This window comes from Mixophyes fleayi, chromosome 2 (assembly GCF_038048845.1).
Source record: "Mixophyes fleayi isolate aMixFle1 chromosome 2, aMixFle1.hap1, whole genome shotgun sequence".
Taxonomy (NCBI): Eukaryota; Metazoa; Chordata; class Amphibia; order Anura; family Limnodynastidae; genus Mixophyes; species Mixophyes fleayi.
In genome coordinates, this window is record NC_134403.1 from 136,869,517 (window position 1) to 136,887,329 (window position 17,813).

General features: G+C 39.1%; 1 protein-coding gene across 6 annotated transcripts in view; it reads left to right on the top strand.

Moving 5' to 3' along the window:
• ATP11A (ATPase phospholipid transporting 11A) overlaps nt 1-17,813 on the top strand; it is a 149,828-nt gene that overhangs the window by 101,797 nt on the left and 30,218 nt on the right. For all 6 annotated transcript variants that reach the window (XM_075200023.1, XM_075200025.1, XM_075200027.1 and 3 more), the window contains exons 13-19: nt 1,024-1,197; nt 2,438-2,601; nt 7,750-7,821; nt 10,748-10,821; nt 14,204-14,307; nt 15,392-15,573; nt 16,255-16,506. In XM_075200023.1, coding sequence (XP_075056124.1) covers nt 1,024-1,197; nt 2,438-2,601; nt 7,750-7,821; nt 10,748-10,821; nt 14,204-14,307; nt 15,392-15,573; nt 16,255-16,506 — 1,022 coding nt within the window. The remainder of the gene's footprint in view (nt 1-1,023; nt 1,198-2,437; nt 2,602-7,749; nt 7,822-10,747; nt 10,822-14,203; nt 14,308-15,391; nt 15,574-16,254; nt 16,507-17,813) is intronic.

Consider the following 17,813-nt stretch of genomic DNA (forward strand, 5'->3'; position numbering starts at 1 on the left):
AATCGAGCCTTTAGTCTAAATGAGGCCAATAGTGTGCATATATACATGCTTGTGATTGGCAGAAAATGCCTTTTCATATTGCATCAGCTTTTATTAAAATAATAATTGCCCGTTAATTGAGTAGTTTTGCAACAATTATTGTACTTCAAAATGACCAATTTGTTAGCAATTTCACATCTGGTGTTCAGTGTGTATCCACAGCCGTGTGAATTAAACCAGCTGTATTTGTAAATACACAGGAGCATTGATTTCATGGAGGTGATGAGTGTGTGAGTTTACTAGAAACATTCCGAACAGAAGGTGTCAATTATACCCAGTGTTGTTAATCACTTATGCTGTCCATTATAGTAGGCCGTTCCATTGTCAAACAGTGGGGTCATAGACAGTAATTACATAAATGACTGATCCTCTTTTGCATAAGCATTTTATATTGCATTCATTTCTGTGACCAAATGCATTAAGGGTGCTCATTTAGAAAAAAGAGCAATGCAGTATGGGCTCTTACACACGTATGTTAATATTACGTGTTAAATGTGCTTTCTTAACCACTGGTAAATACGCTTTACCATAAATAGTCCAAAGCTAATGTAATCGCATATACCTGTACAACCACACTTTCTGACAAGAGTTTTCACTTTACGTCACTTTCAATGGTCCCTGCAGCGCTCACGAGCATTAACACTTAGCACAATATAAGAAGGAAATGGGAGTGCTAATGAAGTACGTAGAGCACTTTGCTGCGCTGAGGCTTTGAGAGCACCCATTAAATGCGTAGGCAAAAACAAAGTTTTGTCCATGCGTTTAAGGAGTGTAGTTTTTCAACGTCGCTCTGTACAAGTCCTAACTCTACCAACAATAATATTGTCATTCAATTAAATTTGATGTCTTATTTTCTTCTGAGGTTTTACAAATTGAACTGGTCTTTAAAGGATTTCCCCACATTTTTGTTTCATGATCAGATTCAGAACTATAATAATAAATTGTCTCATTTTCCTCACTATACCTTACTCTGTTTCTCTATAGGTTGAGTACATATTTACAGACAAGACTGGAACACTGACAGAGAACAACATGGAGTTCATTGAGTGCTGCATTGAAGGTCATGTGTACATACCACATGTTATCTGTAATGGGCAGATCCTTCATGACTGCATGGGCATTGACATGATTGATTCATCCCCTGGAGCTGGAGGAAAGGTATTACTATCATTATTACTCAGTACTGCTACAATATCTGAAATTGTTATATAAACTATAAATATGCACCTTCGCAATCCTTGTTAAAGCTGGAAGCTTTTGTCAGTGCAACCCTTTGATGTATAGGGCGTTTTCACCCTTTAATAAATAAAGCCCAAAGAAGGAAAATGTAAGCATATAAGTTGCAAATGCAATGCTGAATACAAGTCATGTAAGTTTGCTAAAAAGGGTTCTTGTGTGAGATATGTACATTATATATTTTACGACTTAAAGGAATGGTTGAAAAATTATAGTACTTGAATTCCACTGCATTTTAACCACTTCTGGGTTGACCTTTTATAACCAGTTAGATTTTATTATTATTATCATTTATTTATAAGGTGCCACAAGGGGTCTGCAGTGCCATACATTGGGGATCAGAGCAAACCACAAAATTAAGTAATGAATAAACTGCAACGAAAAAGGAAGTTAGGGAGTATAACTACAGACTAGACAATTAGCAAAATGGTAACGAGAAGCATAGTAAAGGGGGAAGAAGTGTAGAAGAAGGAAGCAGACATAGTAGGGAGCGGCCAGAGTGGATCAAGCCAGTGCCCGGGAATGTGGGTGTGAGAATCGGGGCTGGAGACACTTAAGCTAGGTACACACTACAGAATTTTCAACCAACTTTTTATGCTGATCGATTTTACATGCGATCGATGTTCTGTTCACTCGGTCCATGGACTGCATACACACTAGCCTTGTTTAGGACGATAAAGGGAAGAGCGGACGTCCCTTTAGCGACTTTTTACAGCCATGTTGTCGTGAGCAATGACTGTAATTTTGTACACACTGTTGTGGATCGGTCGGAAGTTTATACACACTATACAACGGAAACGAGATTGGAACGAAAATATTAAACGGTGCGACCAACCAAATGAGGCGACAATCGTCCATTTGGGCAGACTTTCGACCATCATGTCACTGCACACACTGACCCGACTTTTGAACGAGCGGTCGTATGTCGGCTGATTGAGCCCATTATTGGACGAAAACTGTGTAGTGTGTACTGAGCTTTAGAGACCAGGTTGAAAGTGCGTCTCAAAGGTACAGAGTAGGTGGGAAAATTGGATCTTTTGAACCTATTTATTATGTTTGGTTTTAATTGCTGATCTTTTCCTTTTATCTCCTGTGGGTTCTGGTCAGCCTATGGATTACTAGATGCTAAACACTTAATGTTGGTAAACCCTTTGTCTCCCAGGAGAGAGAAGACTTGTTCTTTCGTGCCCTCTGCCTGTGCCATACTGTGCAGGTGAAAGATGAAGACCATGTAGATGGTGAAAGAAAATCTAGTCAGTCTGGCAAATCCAGTGTGTACATTTCTTCCTCACCTGACGAAGTTGCCCTTGTTGAAGGTATACAAAGGTAAGAATTTCTGGTTGAAAACTAAACTTATATGAATTACATGTCTTACACAGCAGTATGTAACTCTAAATCTATTTAGAAGTGTTCCCATGCTCAATTTCCCCAGTCATGACTAGTGTTCATTAAATAACTAAACTTAGGGGACTGATGGCCTTTGTCTGTTCCTAGTACCTGGAAAACATTGCACAGTACATGGCAATTCTCACATTTCAAATTACACCAGACTATAAACCTTCCTGCATTTTACCATTTTATGAAAAGCACAAGGTTGCTAAAGTGCCCATTTATTGTCACACCTGCCCATTGTCCTAGTTCACCAATCAATCAGTTATCCTGCAGATTTAACTACACGCATTGTGGCCAAATGACAATATATCTGCTAGTTCATTGATCAGTCTGAATGCCCAGATCTGACATGGCTGCAGGCAAATTCCTAGTTCCAGTCTGCAGGTAGTATCATATATATATATATATATATATATATATATATATATATATATATATATATATATATATATATATATACACAAGTCAACCCGTGCATGATACTCATGCATTCTAGTCAAATCAAGCTACTTAAGGTGTTAAAAAGGTTCTTGTCATGCATTTGGGGCTAGGCCAGGCCTTCTTGGGGGAAGAGCGTTACTTCCCGACGTAAGCACCCTTTTTTAACGTGGTTTTGTCCACATGTCACCAGCTCGTCATTCTTCTCCATCACCTCATCCTTAATCTCCATCATCTTACTGTTCTAAAACCTCTCGATACACAACGTTTCTGCTAAACACCTTATCGCTGTGCTCAATCAGTCTTACTTGAAGGGCAGTATTCATAACCTGCACTTTCACATCACTGCTTCTCCGTACTCGTGAAAATGCGACATACAATTGTCCATGACCAAACACAGGCTCTGGTAAATAAATACCCACACGGTCAAGAGTTTGAGCCCTCAACTGGTAAATTTAGCCTTTACTATCCCTCCCACGGGGGGAAGGGGGGATGATGGAAGTTAACTGACTTCACTATTATAATTTTTTTGTCAAATAATGTCAGTATACCAAATTTCAGGTCAATTGGATGAGCCCTTTCTGAGAAAATAGTTTTTTACACACACACACACACACACACACACACTAACACACGCCGCTAGGCTTATATATTAGATATAAATAGATATTTGAGTCACCAGCCACTCTGTTTTCCTATATTGACAAAACAATTGTGAAGACTAATGTAAAACAGTAAAAATTTTGTGATGGCATTGAGAAATTAGACTGGTAATGAGGAGTGTTGTCATACCTAGGCCAAGGACAGGTTTGTTTCGAACATCAATTGGAACGTCATCTCAGATCAGATGCTGAATCCAGAGAGGGTTCAGCTGTCATTGCTGTTGCCATCTTTGTTTCAACCCTGGTGATCTCTGCAGCCACCACAATGGTAGCAGCTGTCATAATTGCTAGCAGTTGACTGTCTTAGATTTCTACAATAATGACTAGTTTATCTTTCATGTCTCTACCTTCCACTGTCTCTCCTTATTCCAACTGTACCACTGGCAGCTGCACATAAATAAAGAAATGGAAGTTGCTCAAATCAATTTATAGGCTATAGCATGTGCATGAAAGGGTGGGGTTATCCTGAAAGGAACAAACACAGACGAATCCCCCCAGCACACTGCTATAGCCAGCAACAGATCTGCTATTTCTACTGTAGATAAAAATGCAAAAGTCTCAGTTGCACACATTTGCAAATGTATGTTGAGGCCACCCACCACTGCACGGTGATTTTGCTAATAGGGTGGTCCTACTCTAAACAATGAGAGTCTCATATATTTGGGCCATACATATGTGTTTTTAAATTGAGAGCTAACTTACCAAAGAGGTACCCCAGAAGCCTCTAAATAGCAATCCAATGTCAGCACTCCCCCTCAGCTACTGACACCAACATGCCTCTCATACGAAATGGAAGTTGCTCAAATCAATTTATAGGCTATAGCAGGTGCATGAAAGGGTGGGGTTAGCATGAAAGGAACAAACACAGACAAATCCCCCCAGCACACTGCTATAGCCAACAACAGATCTGCTATTTCTACTGTAGATAAAAATGCAAAAGTCTCAGTTGCACACATTTGCAAATGTATGTTGAAGCCACCCACCACGGTGATTTTGCTAATAGGGTGGTCCTACTCTAAACAATGAGAGTGCCATATACTTGGGCCATAAATGCAGGGCTGCCAAGAAGAATTCAGGGCCCGGGTACAACAAATTCATGGGGCCCCCCCTCATAGTCAAATAAGCCCCAAAAATTTTTTGCGCCGCCTTAAGGCGGCGCAAAAAAATTTAGGTGTATGGTCATGCATTCAGGGGCGTAGCTAGCCAAACGGCGGTGCAAAAATTTTGGGAGGTGTGGTCATGCATTTTGGGGCGTGGCAAACGTGCCATTGGGGCGTGGCTAACATAAAAACCACTAGGCTCTCAATTCGCCGGAGCGTCACATATGTTCAAGCACTCCTGACTTTCAGGACATCTACCACCACAGTGTAGTATACAAACAATGCAGTGTGTACACAAACAGTTCAGTCTTGGCCTACACCTTACATTGGGCACAACATTCACCAAAAATTGGTATTGTCCCTACTAGAATCACAACATTTCACATACTGTCCTGCTCTCTCCTACCTGTTCTTCTCACTTTCTCCACCTGTGGCTGCATGTTTCTTTAGTTGCGGCTTGTCTGGATCCTGGAATGCTGGGGGCCCTATTTGGAAAAAAATAGCTACATTTAGATAATTCCAAACAACCCTGGCGTTAAATCAATACCATCCACGATTAATAATTAGGCCTTCCTCCAGCTCCAATATTACAATAATGTGCCCCTTCATCATCGCCATGCCTTATGATCACACTGTGCCCTCCATGCTGTTTTTGCCCCCTTCATCTGGCTCCCCTTCATCAGACTATACTATGCTGCTCCCCCCCTTTTTCAATCCCACTGTGCCATGCCTCCCCCCCCTTTGTAACCCCACTGTGCCATGCTGCCCACCATTTTTTAACCCCACTGTGCCATGCTGACCCCTGTTTATTAACCCCACTGTGCCATACTGCCCCGTTTTTTAACCCATCTGTGCCCCTCTCATTTTTTCACCCCCTCTGTCATGCTGCCCCCCCCCCCCCCGTTTTTAACCCCTCTGACATGCTGCTTTCCCATTTTTTAACCCCTCTGTGCTCCCCCTCAATTTTTAACCCCTCTGACATGCTGCTTTCCCATTTTTTAACCCCTCTGTGCCCCCACTCATTTTTTAACCCCTCTGACATGCTGCTTCCCCGTTTTTTAACCCCTCTGTGCTCCCCCTCATTTTTTAACCCCTCTGACATGCTGCTTCCCCGTTTTTTAACCCCTCTGTGCTCCCCCTCATTTTTTAACCCCTCTGACATGCTGCTTTCCCGTTTTTTAACCCCTCTGTGCTCCCCCTCATTTTTTAACCCCTCTGACATGCTGCTTCCCCGTTTTTTAACCCCTCTGTGCTCCCCCTCATTTTTTAACCCCTCTGACATGCTGCTTTCCCATTTTTTAACCCCTCTGTGCTCCCCCTCATTTTTTAACCCCTCTGACATGCTGCTTCCCCGTTTTTAACCCCTTTGACATGCTGCTTTCCCGTTTTTTAACCCCTCTGTGCTCCCCCTAATTTTTTAACCCCTCTGACATGCTGCTTCCCCGTTTTTAACCCCTCTGACATGCTGCTTCCCCGTTTTTAACCCCTTTGACATGCTGCTTTCCCGTTTTTAACCCCTTTGACATGCTGCTTTCCCGTTTTTTAACCCCTCTGTGCTCCCCCTTATTTTTTAACCCCTCTGTCATGCTGCCCCCCCGTTTTTTAACCCCTTTGTGCCCCCCTCGTTTTCCTCCCTTCACTTACCTTTTCTCCTCTCTTGGTCTTCTCTGCTGCTCTGTGCTCCATTGCTCCAGACTGACTGAATGCTGGGCATGACATGATGACATCACACCCAGCATTCAGACAGTCTGAATAGAGCACAGAGCAGCAGAGAGGAGGGATGCCGGCTCCGCGATCAGGTGAGTATGTTTTGTTTTTTTTTTAAACTAGCCTGCTCCCCCCACCAACGACCGAGCCCCCCCCCCCCCCCCCTGCCAAAAAAAAAAAAAAAAAAAAAAAGAAAGGGAAAAAAAACGTTTTGAAAAAAAATATTTGAAAATTAAAAAAAATCAGCAGCGCAAGGGCCCGGGCCGGGCCCCCTGACATGCCGGGCCCGGGTAATTAGTACCCGCTCCCCCCCCCTCTCGGCGGCCCTGCATAAATGACAGACACAAAAGGCTGTTTTAAGATTGGTGGCTCTTAATGCTTCTGCCTTACAGTAGCCCCAAGCCTTTTCCCCAGCAGCAGATATAATTGTGATTTGTTCCCAACACCTCTCATTGGGCAGAGTTATTTTTAACTTATATTTAATGTAATTGTATGTTATTTATATGTATCATAATCCCCTCAATGTGTACAGTGCTGTGTAATATATTGGAGCTTTATAAATAAAGAAGAAGAATAAATGACTTACATCCGATGAGACCATCATATTAACAATTTAAACAAAGTTAACACTGGGGAGAAAATACAGCGTATTGCTCTCAGTGCTAACTGACTGTGTATATTGGTAGGTGTAATATGGTAACCTAGAGCATAGCAACAATCTATCATTCCTAAGAGTGTTACACCTAGTCCCAGAAGACTGTAATCTGCAACACCATGCATTGTTTGGACACGCTGATACTTTTTCTATTGGGTGACAGTTGGAACACGATTGAGGCAAGGAATGTTCACAGTCCATCGCCTGTTACTAATAGTGTGAGTGTATATATAGCACAATTACTGTAGTGATGAATATTTCCTATGATCACAGCATTATGATCTACTGTCACTGTGTTGTGAGCACATTGGATTCGGACACATGAGAAATGCCATTGTATGTACATTTATATTACTGGAAAAGCTGCATGCAGGTTGTGTGCTTGATTAGTGTGGTTAAATGTGTAAATTTAGCACTTGTAGCTTCAAAATACTTTATTGTTGCTTTTATACATAACCCAGACTGTGAGTTCCCCAGATAGTGAAGCTTCCAAAAATGTAACCTTTCTTTCTCTTTTCAGACTTGGCTACACATTTCTGAGGCTAAAGGACAATTACATGGAAATTTGTAATAGGGAAAATGACATTGAAAGGTAAGTTTGTTGAGTCAGGAGATACACTGGTCACCACAATGTGAAATTACCAATGAACGCAGTGATGTAGGGATAAAAAAAGCTAATGAAAATGAATAGAAGTGGCTGTAGTTGGACATCTAATTTTACAGTTCCATAGCTCTTTACAACTGATCTGTGTGAACTTAATAGCTCATGTTCAGCAAGATCCGTGAATAATATTGTTAGACTGATTCAGAAATAGAAACCCATGAATTTAGGTTAAGCTGCTGAAGCATTTACTATGGAGAAATTATTACTTTATCATGCCGTGTGCTCATTGACCTGTGCCAGTCAGACTTCTGTTGCAGTGGAAAATACATATATGCTCTATAATTCCAGCTTTTAGGGGTGTATTACATTAAGATTTTTTTAAAAAAAATAAAAATTGGAACAAACAATTCTACTGAAGGCCATATATTCAGACATCAAGCATGGACTCAGTCTGACACCACTGGGAGTAGTGTGTACAAATTAGTCATGACTTTTACAAGGATATCTGCACCAAACATTCTTGACCATAGGCTTCCTGCTCATTAGAGAGTATATTGCTATATTTCAATACACTATGTCATTAAGGAGAGCAAAGCAAAAAAAAAAAAGGATTAACTTTGCACCTTTGCAAAACCATGTTGCATTGGAGGGGGAGATAAATTTAAAATGTGGGGACAGATTTATACTTAGAGGGCATGTCCTAGATCAACTTTAAATTTTAGTTTAAAAATAAAGCTATCAAGTATTTGTGCGCTACATGAAAGAGCAGCCAGTATGTGGTAAACTAATTTGCACCCCTTGTATTGTAACATGGTTTGTCCAGAATCAAATTGATTCCTTTTTTTTTCCTTGCTCACCTTAATGACTCAGGCCCTGTGTGTGGTGCAAACAGAACACTGCTCATTCTTCAGCAAACACCATCCCAACAGTGAAGTTTGGGGGTGGCAGCATCATATTGTGGGTCAGCGGTGACTGGGCATCTTGTTACAATTGAAGGATGGATGAATGGTGCAAAATTCTGGGAGATATTGCAAGACAACCTGCTTCAGTGTGCTAGAAAACTAAACCTTGGGAGAAAGTAGACCTTTCACCTGGGCAGTGATCCAAAGCACAAGGCCAAAGCAACAATGGTGTGGTTGAACAACAAAAAGGTGAATGTTCTACAATGGCCAAGTTAAGTCCAGATCTCAATCCAATTGAGAATCTGTGAAAATTGCAGTTCACAAGTGTCATCTAACCTAGCTGGAGCATATCTGCAAGGAACAATAGGTAAAAATCACTCCCAAACAGTGTGCCAACCTGGCAGAAACTTAACCCAACACACTTGAAGCTGTTATTGCAGCAAAATATGGTTCTAACAAGTAATGGTTTGAATATTTATGTAATCAACATTTTTCAGATTGTTTATTTTTAAATCTGCAGACAAATAATGAATTATGAGTTTGAAATTTGTCTTGAACAGCCGAACAATCTGTTTAAAATGTCATTTGTAATACAGACAAAACTGTTGACTTTTTAAGGGCCATTGTATGTATATTTGTTTTTCTGCACTAGCTGTACGTATGAAATTTCAGATTCATGACGTATTACATATTACATATACAAATCTCCTATTTTCTTAAATCTTATGACTCATTGTCATCTGATTTACCTAAGGGGGTGCACTTTCACCTACATAAGATATTTTCACTAAAAGACCACAATGGCAAAAGAAAGACACATTCCGATTTTGTCTTATTACTACAACATCACTTTTAATTATTAATCATTTAAACATATTATATATATATATATATATATATATATATACACACAAGTTAACCCGTGCATGATACTCATGCATTCTAGTCAAATCAAGCTACTTAAGGTGTTAAAAAGGTTCTTGTCATGCATTTGGGCCATAGCCCAGGCCTCCTCAGGGGAAGAGCGTTACTTCCCGACGTAAGCGCCCTTTTTTAACGTGGTTTTGTCCACATGTCACCACCTCATCATTCTTCTCCATCACCTCATCCTTCATTTTCATCGCCACATCTATCCAGATGTCTATCCAGACACAGGGATCTCTCTCAGCGGTCCTGAGTATCACATTCCTCTCACTCTGTCACCCCCGGCAACCACCAACCACTCCCCACTGTCACCCCCGGCAACCACCAACCACTCCCCACTGTCACCCCCGGCAACCACCAACCACTCCCAACTGTCACTTCTCCTTCAAGAAATATATATATATATATTTTAAATCTTTATAAACACTTTTATCAATTAACAAATTAAATTAACAAATTAAAAACATCTTAGTATACCAAATTTCAGCCCTTTCTGAATTTTTTTTTCCACACACACTAAGAATTTAGTAGGTCAGTGTATAACTCCGCCCAGCAGGTGGCGCTGCAGCTTGGTTTTATTTTTTCCACACACACACACACACACACACACACACACACACACACACACACACACAGAGACAGACTAACACACGCCACTAAGCATTTATATTATAGATATATATATATATTGTCCTATGAATTCCAGGTCTATATTGGTGAAATATTGGGTATAAGGTGCTTAATTATAATTGCAAACCTTAAGGTGGGAGCCGGACTATGATTCATAGATGGTTGGTATGTACTTCTACACAATTGTTTTGTGGTACCATATATTACAACACCTTCAACTTATTGATAAAGCCAGAATGGCAAAACGTACGTCGGATAAGAAGTCAAAGTTCTACCCGACGTACACACTATATTTTCTGCTTTCATTTTCTTGATTCTATTTGTTTAATATTTTGTATGTTGTCATTACAATGTATTGTTTATAGATGTATAGAGGTGTGTATTTCTTCTGCTTTTTTTTCGTGTACTCATTATTTGTCATAGATATCCCCTTGAAATGTGTCTCTTTGGATCCTCAGGTTTGAATTGCTACAAGTTTTGACATTTGATTCTGTGAGGAGACGAATGAGTGTCATAGTGAGATCAGCTACAGGTAGCGTTTTGTCATCTGTGTGCGTCACCATTTGTTAGGCTTATTTGTATATTGCTTGCTTTAATATTAATATACATATAGATATGTTACATAACCATGTATGAAGTCTGAATGATGTTCCAGAGTGGATGTGACATACATCATTATGGAATATAGGAGCAACCAGTCAGTCATGTGTTCCTATGTTCCTGGCTCATATAAAAAATATAACTTCAGTTTGCCCTGCAGGACTATATAATACACCTCTGCTAGAGATGATCTTAATTACAGTTCATTGGATTATATGTTATATGTCCTCCATACATAAATTTAAAATATCCTTTATATTCTGCCCTTTCTGGCTTTTTTCCAGTCACTCGATTCTTTGCTGCATGTTGCAAATATCAGACATAGATTACCTGTTGTTATTACAGAGGCTTATTCACAGCACTTGTTACCTAGACTAGAAGTTTTAACATTTGTACACATGACATGGGAAGCCTTTCTACTACTTTGTATTCTAGAACACACCTAGCAGCTGTCAGCTTAAATAGCAACCTTGTATCTACAGGAGTTTGTAAACCTATAATCTCATCAACATTAAATGGTGGTTAGAGCAGAAATACTCCTAATGATAAACTTTACTATGCCTCTTTTATAGCCACATAATTGAAAAGCTTAGCTTGTTGTTGCGGGAGGGGCCAAATTCTTGTCCCTCCCCTTACTCTTTTTGCTGTGTGGGACCGTTCATGGTCTCCTCTCCAACTTCTGTACTCATTTCACCATTCATACTCCGTATTTTTCCATGCACATTTCCCTTCCTTTTCCTTGTTTGTCTCGGCTGCAGCCCAGCATAAGTAAAAGCACTTGCAGATACAATCTACGGTACTGTCAGCAGGAGCAAGACCAGCAATCAGCAAAGCCAAGTGTTGAAAACAGTTGCTTGTCTCATGGTATTCCTCACCTGCATGTTTCCCTTTCATCTATCACACTGTCAATGAGTTTCATCTATGTAAACCTTGCGGTTCATTCTAATTGACTCTTCTACTCACCTGTCTTCTGGCTAATACACCTCCCCATTCCATTGTGCTCTATACTCCTTGCATCTCTTTATACTAATATTATTATTATTACTTATGTATTCAGTCCATTCAATTCTCTTTCTGATTCGATTCATTTATATTGGTTACTCTCAGTACATGGATTGCACAATGCGTGTTGTGAATTCACACAATCATAGAATATTTTTCCTTTTACCCTGACAAGCTGCTTAGCAAATATTTTAGTTAAAGAATGTGATTTAAAATAAAACAAAAATCTGATGCCTCTAAGAATCTAGACAAAAGAGTAATGAAATAAGAGATGGTCATTAGCACAAATACAATTGGAGACTTATTAAAATTCCAAATTACACAACACATACTGCAAAATTAACAATTGTTCCATTGTGGTCACACTGAAACACTTGTGTGGTGACTAAAGCACTGAGTCACCAGTAAGACACACATATATGTCCACCTTAGTAGGAGGGAAGAAAGGTGCAACCACCTAAGTTGCAGGTGTTAAAGGGCCCACAGCGGAGTGAGCCCACCTTGCCCCTGTGTATATGTGAGTTTTCACAGTTTGTCAGTACATGGAAGCCTTTACACAACTTTACTATGGGGCCACCTAGAAGGAAGTTTGTGTGAATGAGAGCCTCTGATTGTGTGCATTATGAGTTGTTGTTTTTTTTATCATTTACTATATACATTGCCAGCAAAACAGATCATGTTAGTTGTGTTTTTCACAATCAGCTTTGTTCCATTAATTAGATCCGTGACATCCTTAGGGTCATATTCAGCCCTCCAAGGCTTCCCCTGTGGCCCACGGCTCCTTCCTGCTTCATTGTCAGATATCTTTGTTATAGCTTGTTTAAAATTCCTGGTGATATGTTACTATAGATACGTGTCTCTCTTATTTTGAGTAAATATATTCTTTTAGCTTATTACTTAAATTAAAGGTGATGTGCGGCCTTTTTGAAGGAGGTGCATGTCCTTTGCAACTTTTACCACGTATATTGCTTTACCTTTTCGGCTGTTTTCCCATTTGATTCCACAAGACTTATCATTTGTGTAGAGTTTTGTTTTTTGTGTCCCTTGGATATGACAAGGTGCTCTGGTGGCACATAATAACTGTGCTTGTTAGAGAATAAGGCCTTGTTGTAAAACTCAGAAGAAAGCCAGAAAGATAAAGCAAAACGTAAACCTCACAGGAGGGTGAGCCAGTAAATATCAGTAGAAAACCCCCTTTACATTATGGTATTTCATTTATCTATCCTATGGGGTTTTAAGCATTTACATTAAATGTGGCATTACACCTGAATACTCACAAGCATGGCAGTCTGACCTTGGAGCAAGTTCTTGTCTAATGATGCTATGCGCTTGTTCAGTGAGGTGTGAAAGTACAGTTCATTTTCTACATGCCATTGAGAGGTGCTAATTTATGGTGTTCTGGGCAGGTAGCACTATACAATGCTTATTTTTAGGTGTTCTTCATTTTCAAACATTTAGTGGACTATGTATCATGATAACGCTAGACAAAGTCACAGACTATACTTTTGCTTAAACAGAATGTTTTACTTTAACCCATGTGATACAAAAATGTTTTGTTACTTACTCTTAATAAAGTCATTTATTTGGCATAGAGAACCCTATTTTTTAGGATCTGTGCATGTACTAATGTGAGTGGAACTGAACAGGTATGGTTGTAGCTGTTAGTTGTATCCTATTGCTGTTGGGACAGGGTATTTAAGGCTTCTAATAAATTACCAAACAGTTGAATGAATATAACTATTCAGACCAAAAAATCTTAAATACAAACTGGCTTATTTAAAAGAGCTACAACTGGCATTCACAATTTTACCCATAAAAGTATTATTGTCAGAAATGAAGATATTTGAAATAAAATTGAGATTATGTGTGCTACCAGGGGAGGGCTGGCAAATTTTAAGCCCGTGGGGCAAGACTTTACTCAGCAGCCTATCAGGAACATTTTAAAGGGAAAAAAATGCAGGTGGCCCAGTCACCCAGCCCAAGGTATAACACTATGGGATCGGCCCGGGGGGGCTGTTGTCCCCCTGACCCCCAGACCAGCCTACCCATGTTTCCTACGTACTATAGCCTTCCTGTCCAGTAATCCCTTTAAAGGACATTACAACTAGGCTAAACTGGCTAATAAAGCAGAACAATAGTTTGCGCAAATGTTAACCCAAATATCTCAAGTTCTGTCAAGGAATGGAATATTTTGCATATATGTATACAAATGTCATTAATAACTTTTTACATAAGGTAGCTTGTGGTTTTGGTTTAGTGTCCATTAACATTAAAAGCATATAGATCCTCACTGTACTGCTCTGCTTCTGCAGGTGATATCATCTTATTTTGCAAAGGGGCAGATTCTTCTATATTACCCAGAGTCAGAGAAGGGAAAATCGATCAAATTCGAGCCAGAGTTGAACGCAATGCTGTGGTAATGCATTTCTACTTCTTACACTTCTATTTCTTTCCAGATATATATTGAGCAATGTAGGATCGATGGGAGAGTTTATTGTAGAACATTCCTGATATCTTCATATGCTGAATGAAAAATCATATTTTTGGGGAATTTATGAATTGTTGATATAGGTTTGGCTGTGTGTCCATTTGTATAACAATTTAATGTATTAAAAAAAAATTATGTTTAGTACATTCTTCACATACGTGCATATTCTATATGTGCTTTGCATATATACTTGTGTGTATTCTATAGCGTACACTGTAGTAGGTTAAATATATTCCTAGGTTTACAATTAATAGTAGTAAACACATAGCACATTGAGTAGAGGACATGCGGAAAAGACCTCAGAAGACTGGTGATGTATTTGATAATTAACAGATACAAGTAGTGACCAATGACAGAGGTCCGAACCTCTGTACTTTATATAGTAATGGCTTGTCATGTTCCAAATAGAGGTTAGCACAATAAAGCAGTAAATACGGCTGGGAAATTAAGTGATCACTATGCTATGAAATAAGTAGCACGGACATGAGAGTGAGACAGTAATCCAAACGGAATGTGACACAATTAGACTTGTAAAAATATAATGCTCATCTTCATGTGCCCCGACTGTACGTAGCTGATTCATTTTACATAGTCTTATCATAATTGTATATTGTCACACTGAATAGCCATTGGCAAAGGAAACCACCTGAGCTGTCAGCAATATTCCTATAGTGTATTCATGATTTTAAAAACATTAGATAACATGAAATTATACCAGACCAATTTCTTCCATACAACATTAATGGTGCAAGATCTGAAAGGAAGCTACAAGTATTATGTCTAATACATAGATAGTACATTGCTAATAAAGCACAGAGAATAAAGACTAATCTTATTAGCAGTGTGCACAGGATTAAAGGCTGAATGATTTTCTTTTCAATGACTGTGTCTAACAGGCTGTGACAGGACCTGATATACAGAAGTATGTTTTGCTTTTGTTACTTTTCTGCTTACCATAGCAAACCTGTGTAAAGTTTTCACAGCAACGCACCCATGCTGTGTTTCCTTGCAGGAAGGACTGAGGACATTATGTGTTGCATACAAAAGGTTTTCACAGGAGGAATATGAAGCCACCAACAAGTTACTGAGGAGTGCACAGCTCGCCCTACAAGACAGAGAGAAGAAGCTGGCAGAGGCATATGAACAGATAGAGCAGAATCTCATCCTACTTGGTGCCACAGCAGTAGAAGACAGGTCCATTGATACATTGTTTAAAGTTCTGTGCAAACACGATTATGTACCACACATGCTACGTTTTTACTTTTCAGCTGCTGCAAAAACAGGATAAGGATAATGTATGAATAGTAATAGTTGTGAAAAGAGTCATTATAAAAAACTAAAGATGTAAAGTTGGTTAAAATATCTCCATTGATGGTATTATCAGCAATGTAGTGTTTGGTCCCATTTGAAATAAAAACTTGACACTGACAGGTGACAGCACTTCTTTACAAAGTCAGATGTCACCATCAGGGGGTATATTTACTAAACTGCGGGTTTGAAAAAGTGGAGATGTTGCCTATAGCAACCAATCAGAATATAGTTGTCATTTTGTAGAATGCACTAAATAAATGACAGCTAGAATCTGATTGGTTGCTATAGGCAACATCTCCACTTTTCCAAACCCGCAGTTTAGTAAATCTAGCCCCAGGTCTCATTTGAAATCCAACAAAATGTCCTGACTCTGACATGTGACAATGATGTAAGATGTTAATGTAAAACGTGATGTAGATCTGATATTTGATTATGACAATTGATGATGTCCTAAAATGGTTCCGAACAAACAAATAGTATCAATAGAATATGTTTGCAAGTATATGTAATTTAGGAACTCCTAAGAACAGGAACATGTTTTCTTTACTTGTTCTCTATCCCCAGACTCCAGGAAAAAGCAGCTGAAACAATTGAAGCTTTGCAGAAGGCTGGCATTAAAGTATGGGTACTGACAGGAGACAAGATGGAGACGGCTTCTGCCACCTGCTATGCATGCAAACTGTTCAGGAGGAACACCCAACTGCTGGAGCTCACAACAAAGAAAATAGAGGAGCAAAGTTTACATGATGTGTTGTTTGAGCTAAGCAAAACAGTCCTGAGGCACAGCGAGAGCTTAACCAGAGACAATTTCTCAGGGTACGTTGAACAAAAGATTCAAGTTCAATGACATTAATCTTTAGTAGAACATTTGCTCTAGAGGAAGGGGGACAATAATAAAGTGATGTCCAGTTGTGCCTCTGATAAAAAAAACCAATAATATGTCTTACTGATTTCAAACTATTATAGTAGAAGTCCTTAGAGTGTTATGATCATATTAAGGAACAAGGCTATGGGACTAATATACTGTAGAGGGTATGCTAATTCTTATAATACATAATTGTTTAATGTATATTTGATGCTGTTGATATTGGTACTCACTATATATACAATAATTATTTATTCAGCTCTAATTTCTACCAATGCCAAATACAATTGATCAGAGATAGCAGCATACACTCTTTAGTAAAATACTATCTTATACAAGGTCTTATATATTAGTTATCTTGAGCTGGTCTCTGGTTATGACCATGTCAACTTTCCTGGTGCATATGAATATAGGATTTTGTTTCTGGTATATTTGGTAGGAACTTTGCATAGTATTATTCTGAACAACTCTTTTAAGTTAAAGAGCAGAGCAAGTGCTGCCACTGTTTGACATTGGGATATATAGCAGCTTGTGTACTAGTGCACTCCAGAGCTGAATAATCCAACTGAAATAACTAGAGTGTTTATAATTAACTAAAAATGTCCAACTTGCTCTATTTCACTCCTCTGCAGCAGGGTGACGTGCAAACTCAGCTTTTTTTAGCTGTATAAAATACTTTTAGGTCACTGTCTAAAGTATGTGGGAACAGCTTCAGCTGTTTGTGTAGTGGAGAAGGAACATAATACTTTACTTTTAACAGAGGTGCTTTGGAATTCCAGGTAAACATTAAGCAGTGTATTCTGTCTTCATGGTTCATATCTGTAGATCTCTGTTTCGGGTTCTGTGTTTATATGAATAAGCAGTCTCTAATCCTCTGATATCCAGGAATTATGAATAATGTAAACTATCTTCAAGAAACGTCATAGAATTCTTCCAACATAAAATCAGATGTGGTGCATATCAAGAACACCCAGCCTGTCCCAGATACAGCAATCTGAACAGCTGGCCGTGACTGGCGTCACCATAGTCACTTAGCAATGAATACACCTTTTCTGCAACCACAAAGGATTTATTATGGTGTTCTTACGTTCACCAAAACCACTTATTAAAGTTTCACATTTAAATCACATACACATGTAGCATGAGCCTCCCTGGGCTTCGTAAATTCACAAAGAATCATGGAGAATACACTAGATTAAATTTATTTAATCTGAAAAATGTTTCAAGGCTTATTTACAAAAAATAATAAAGACATACA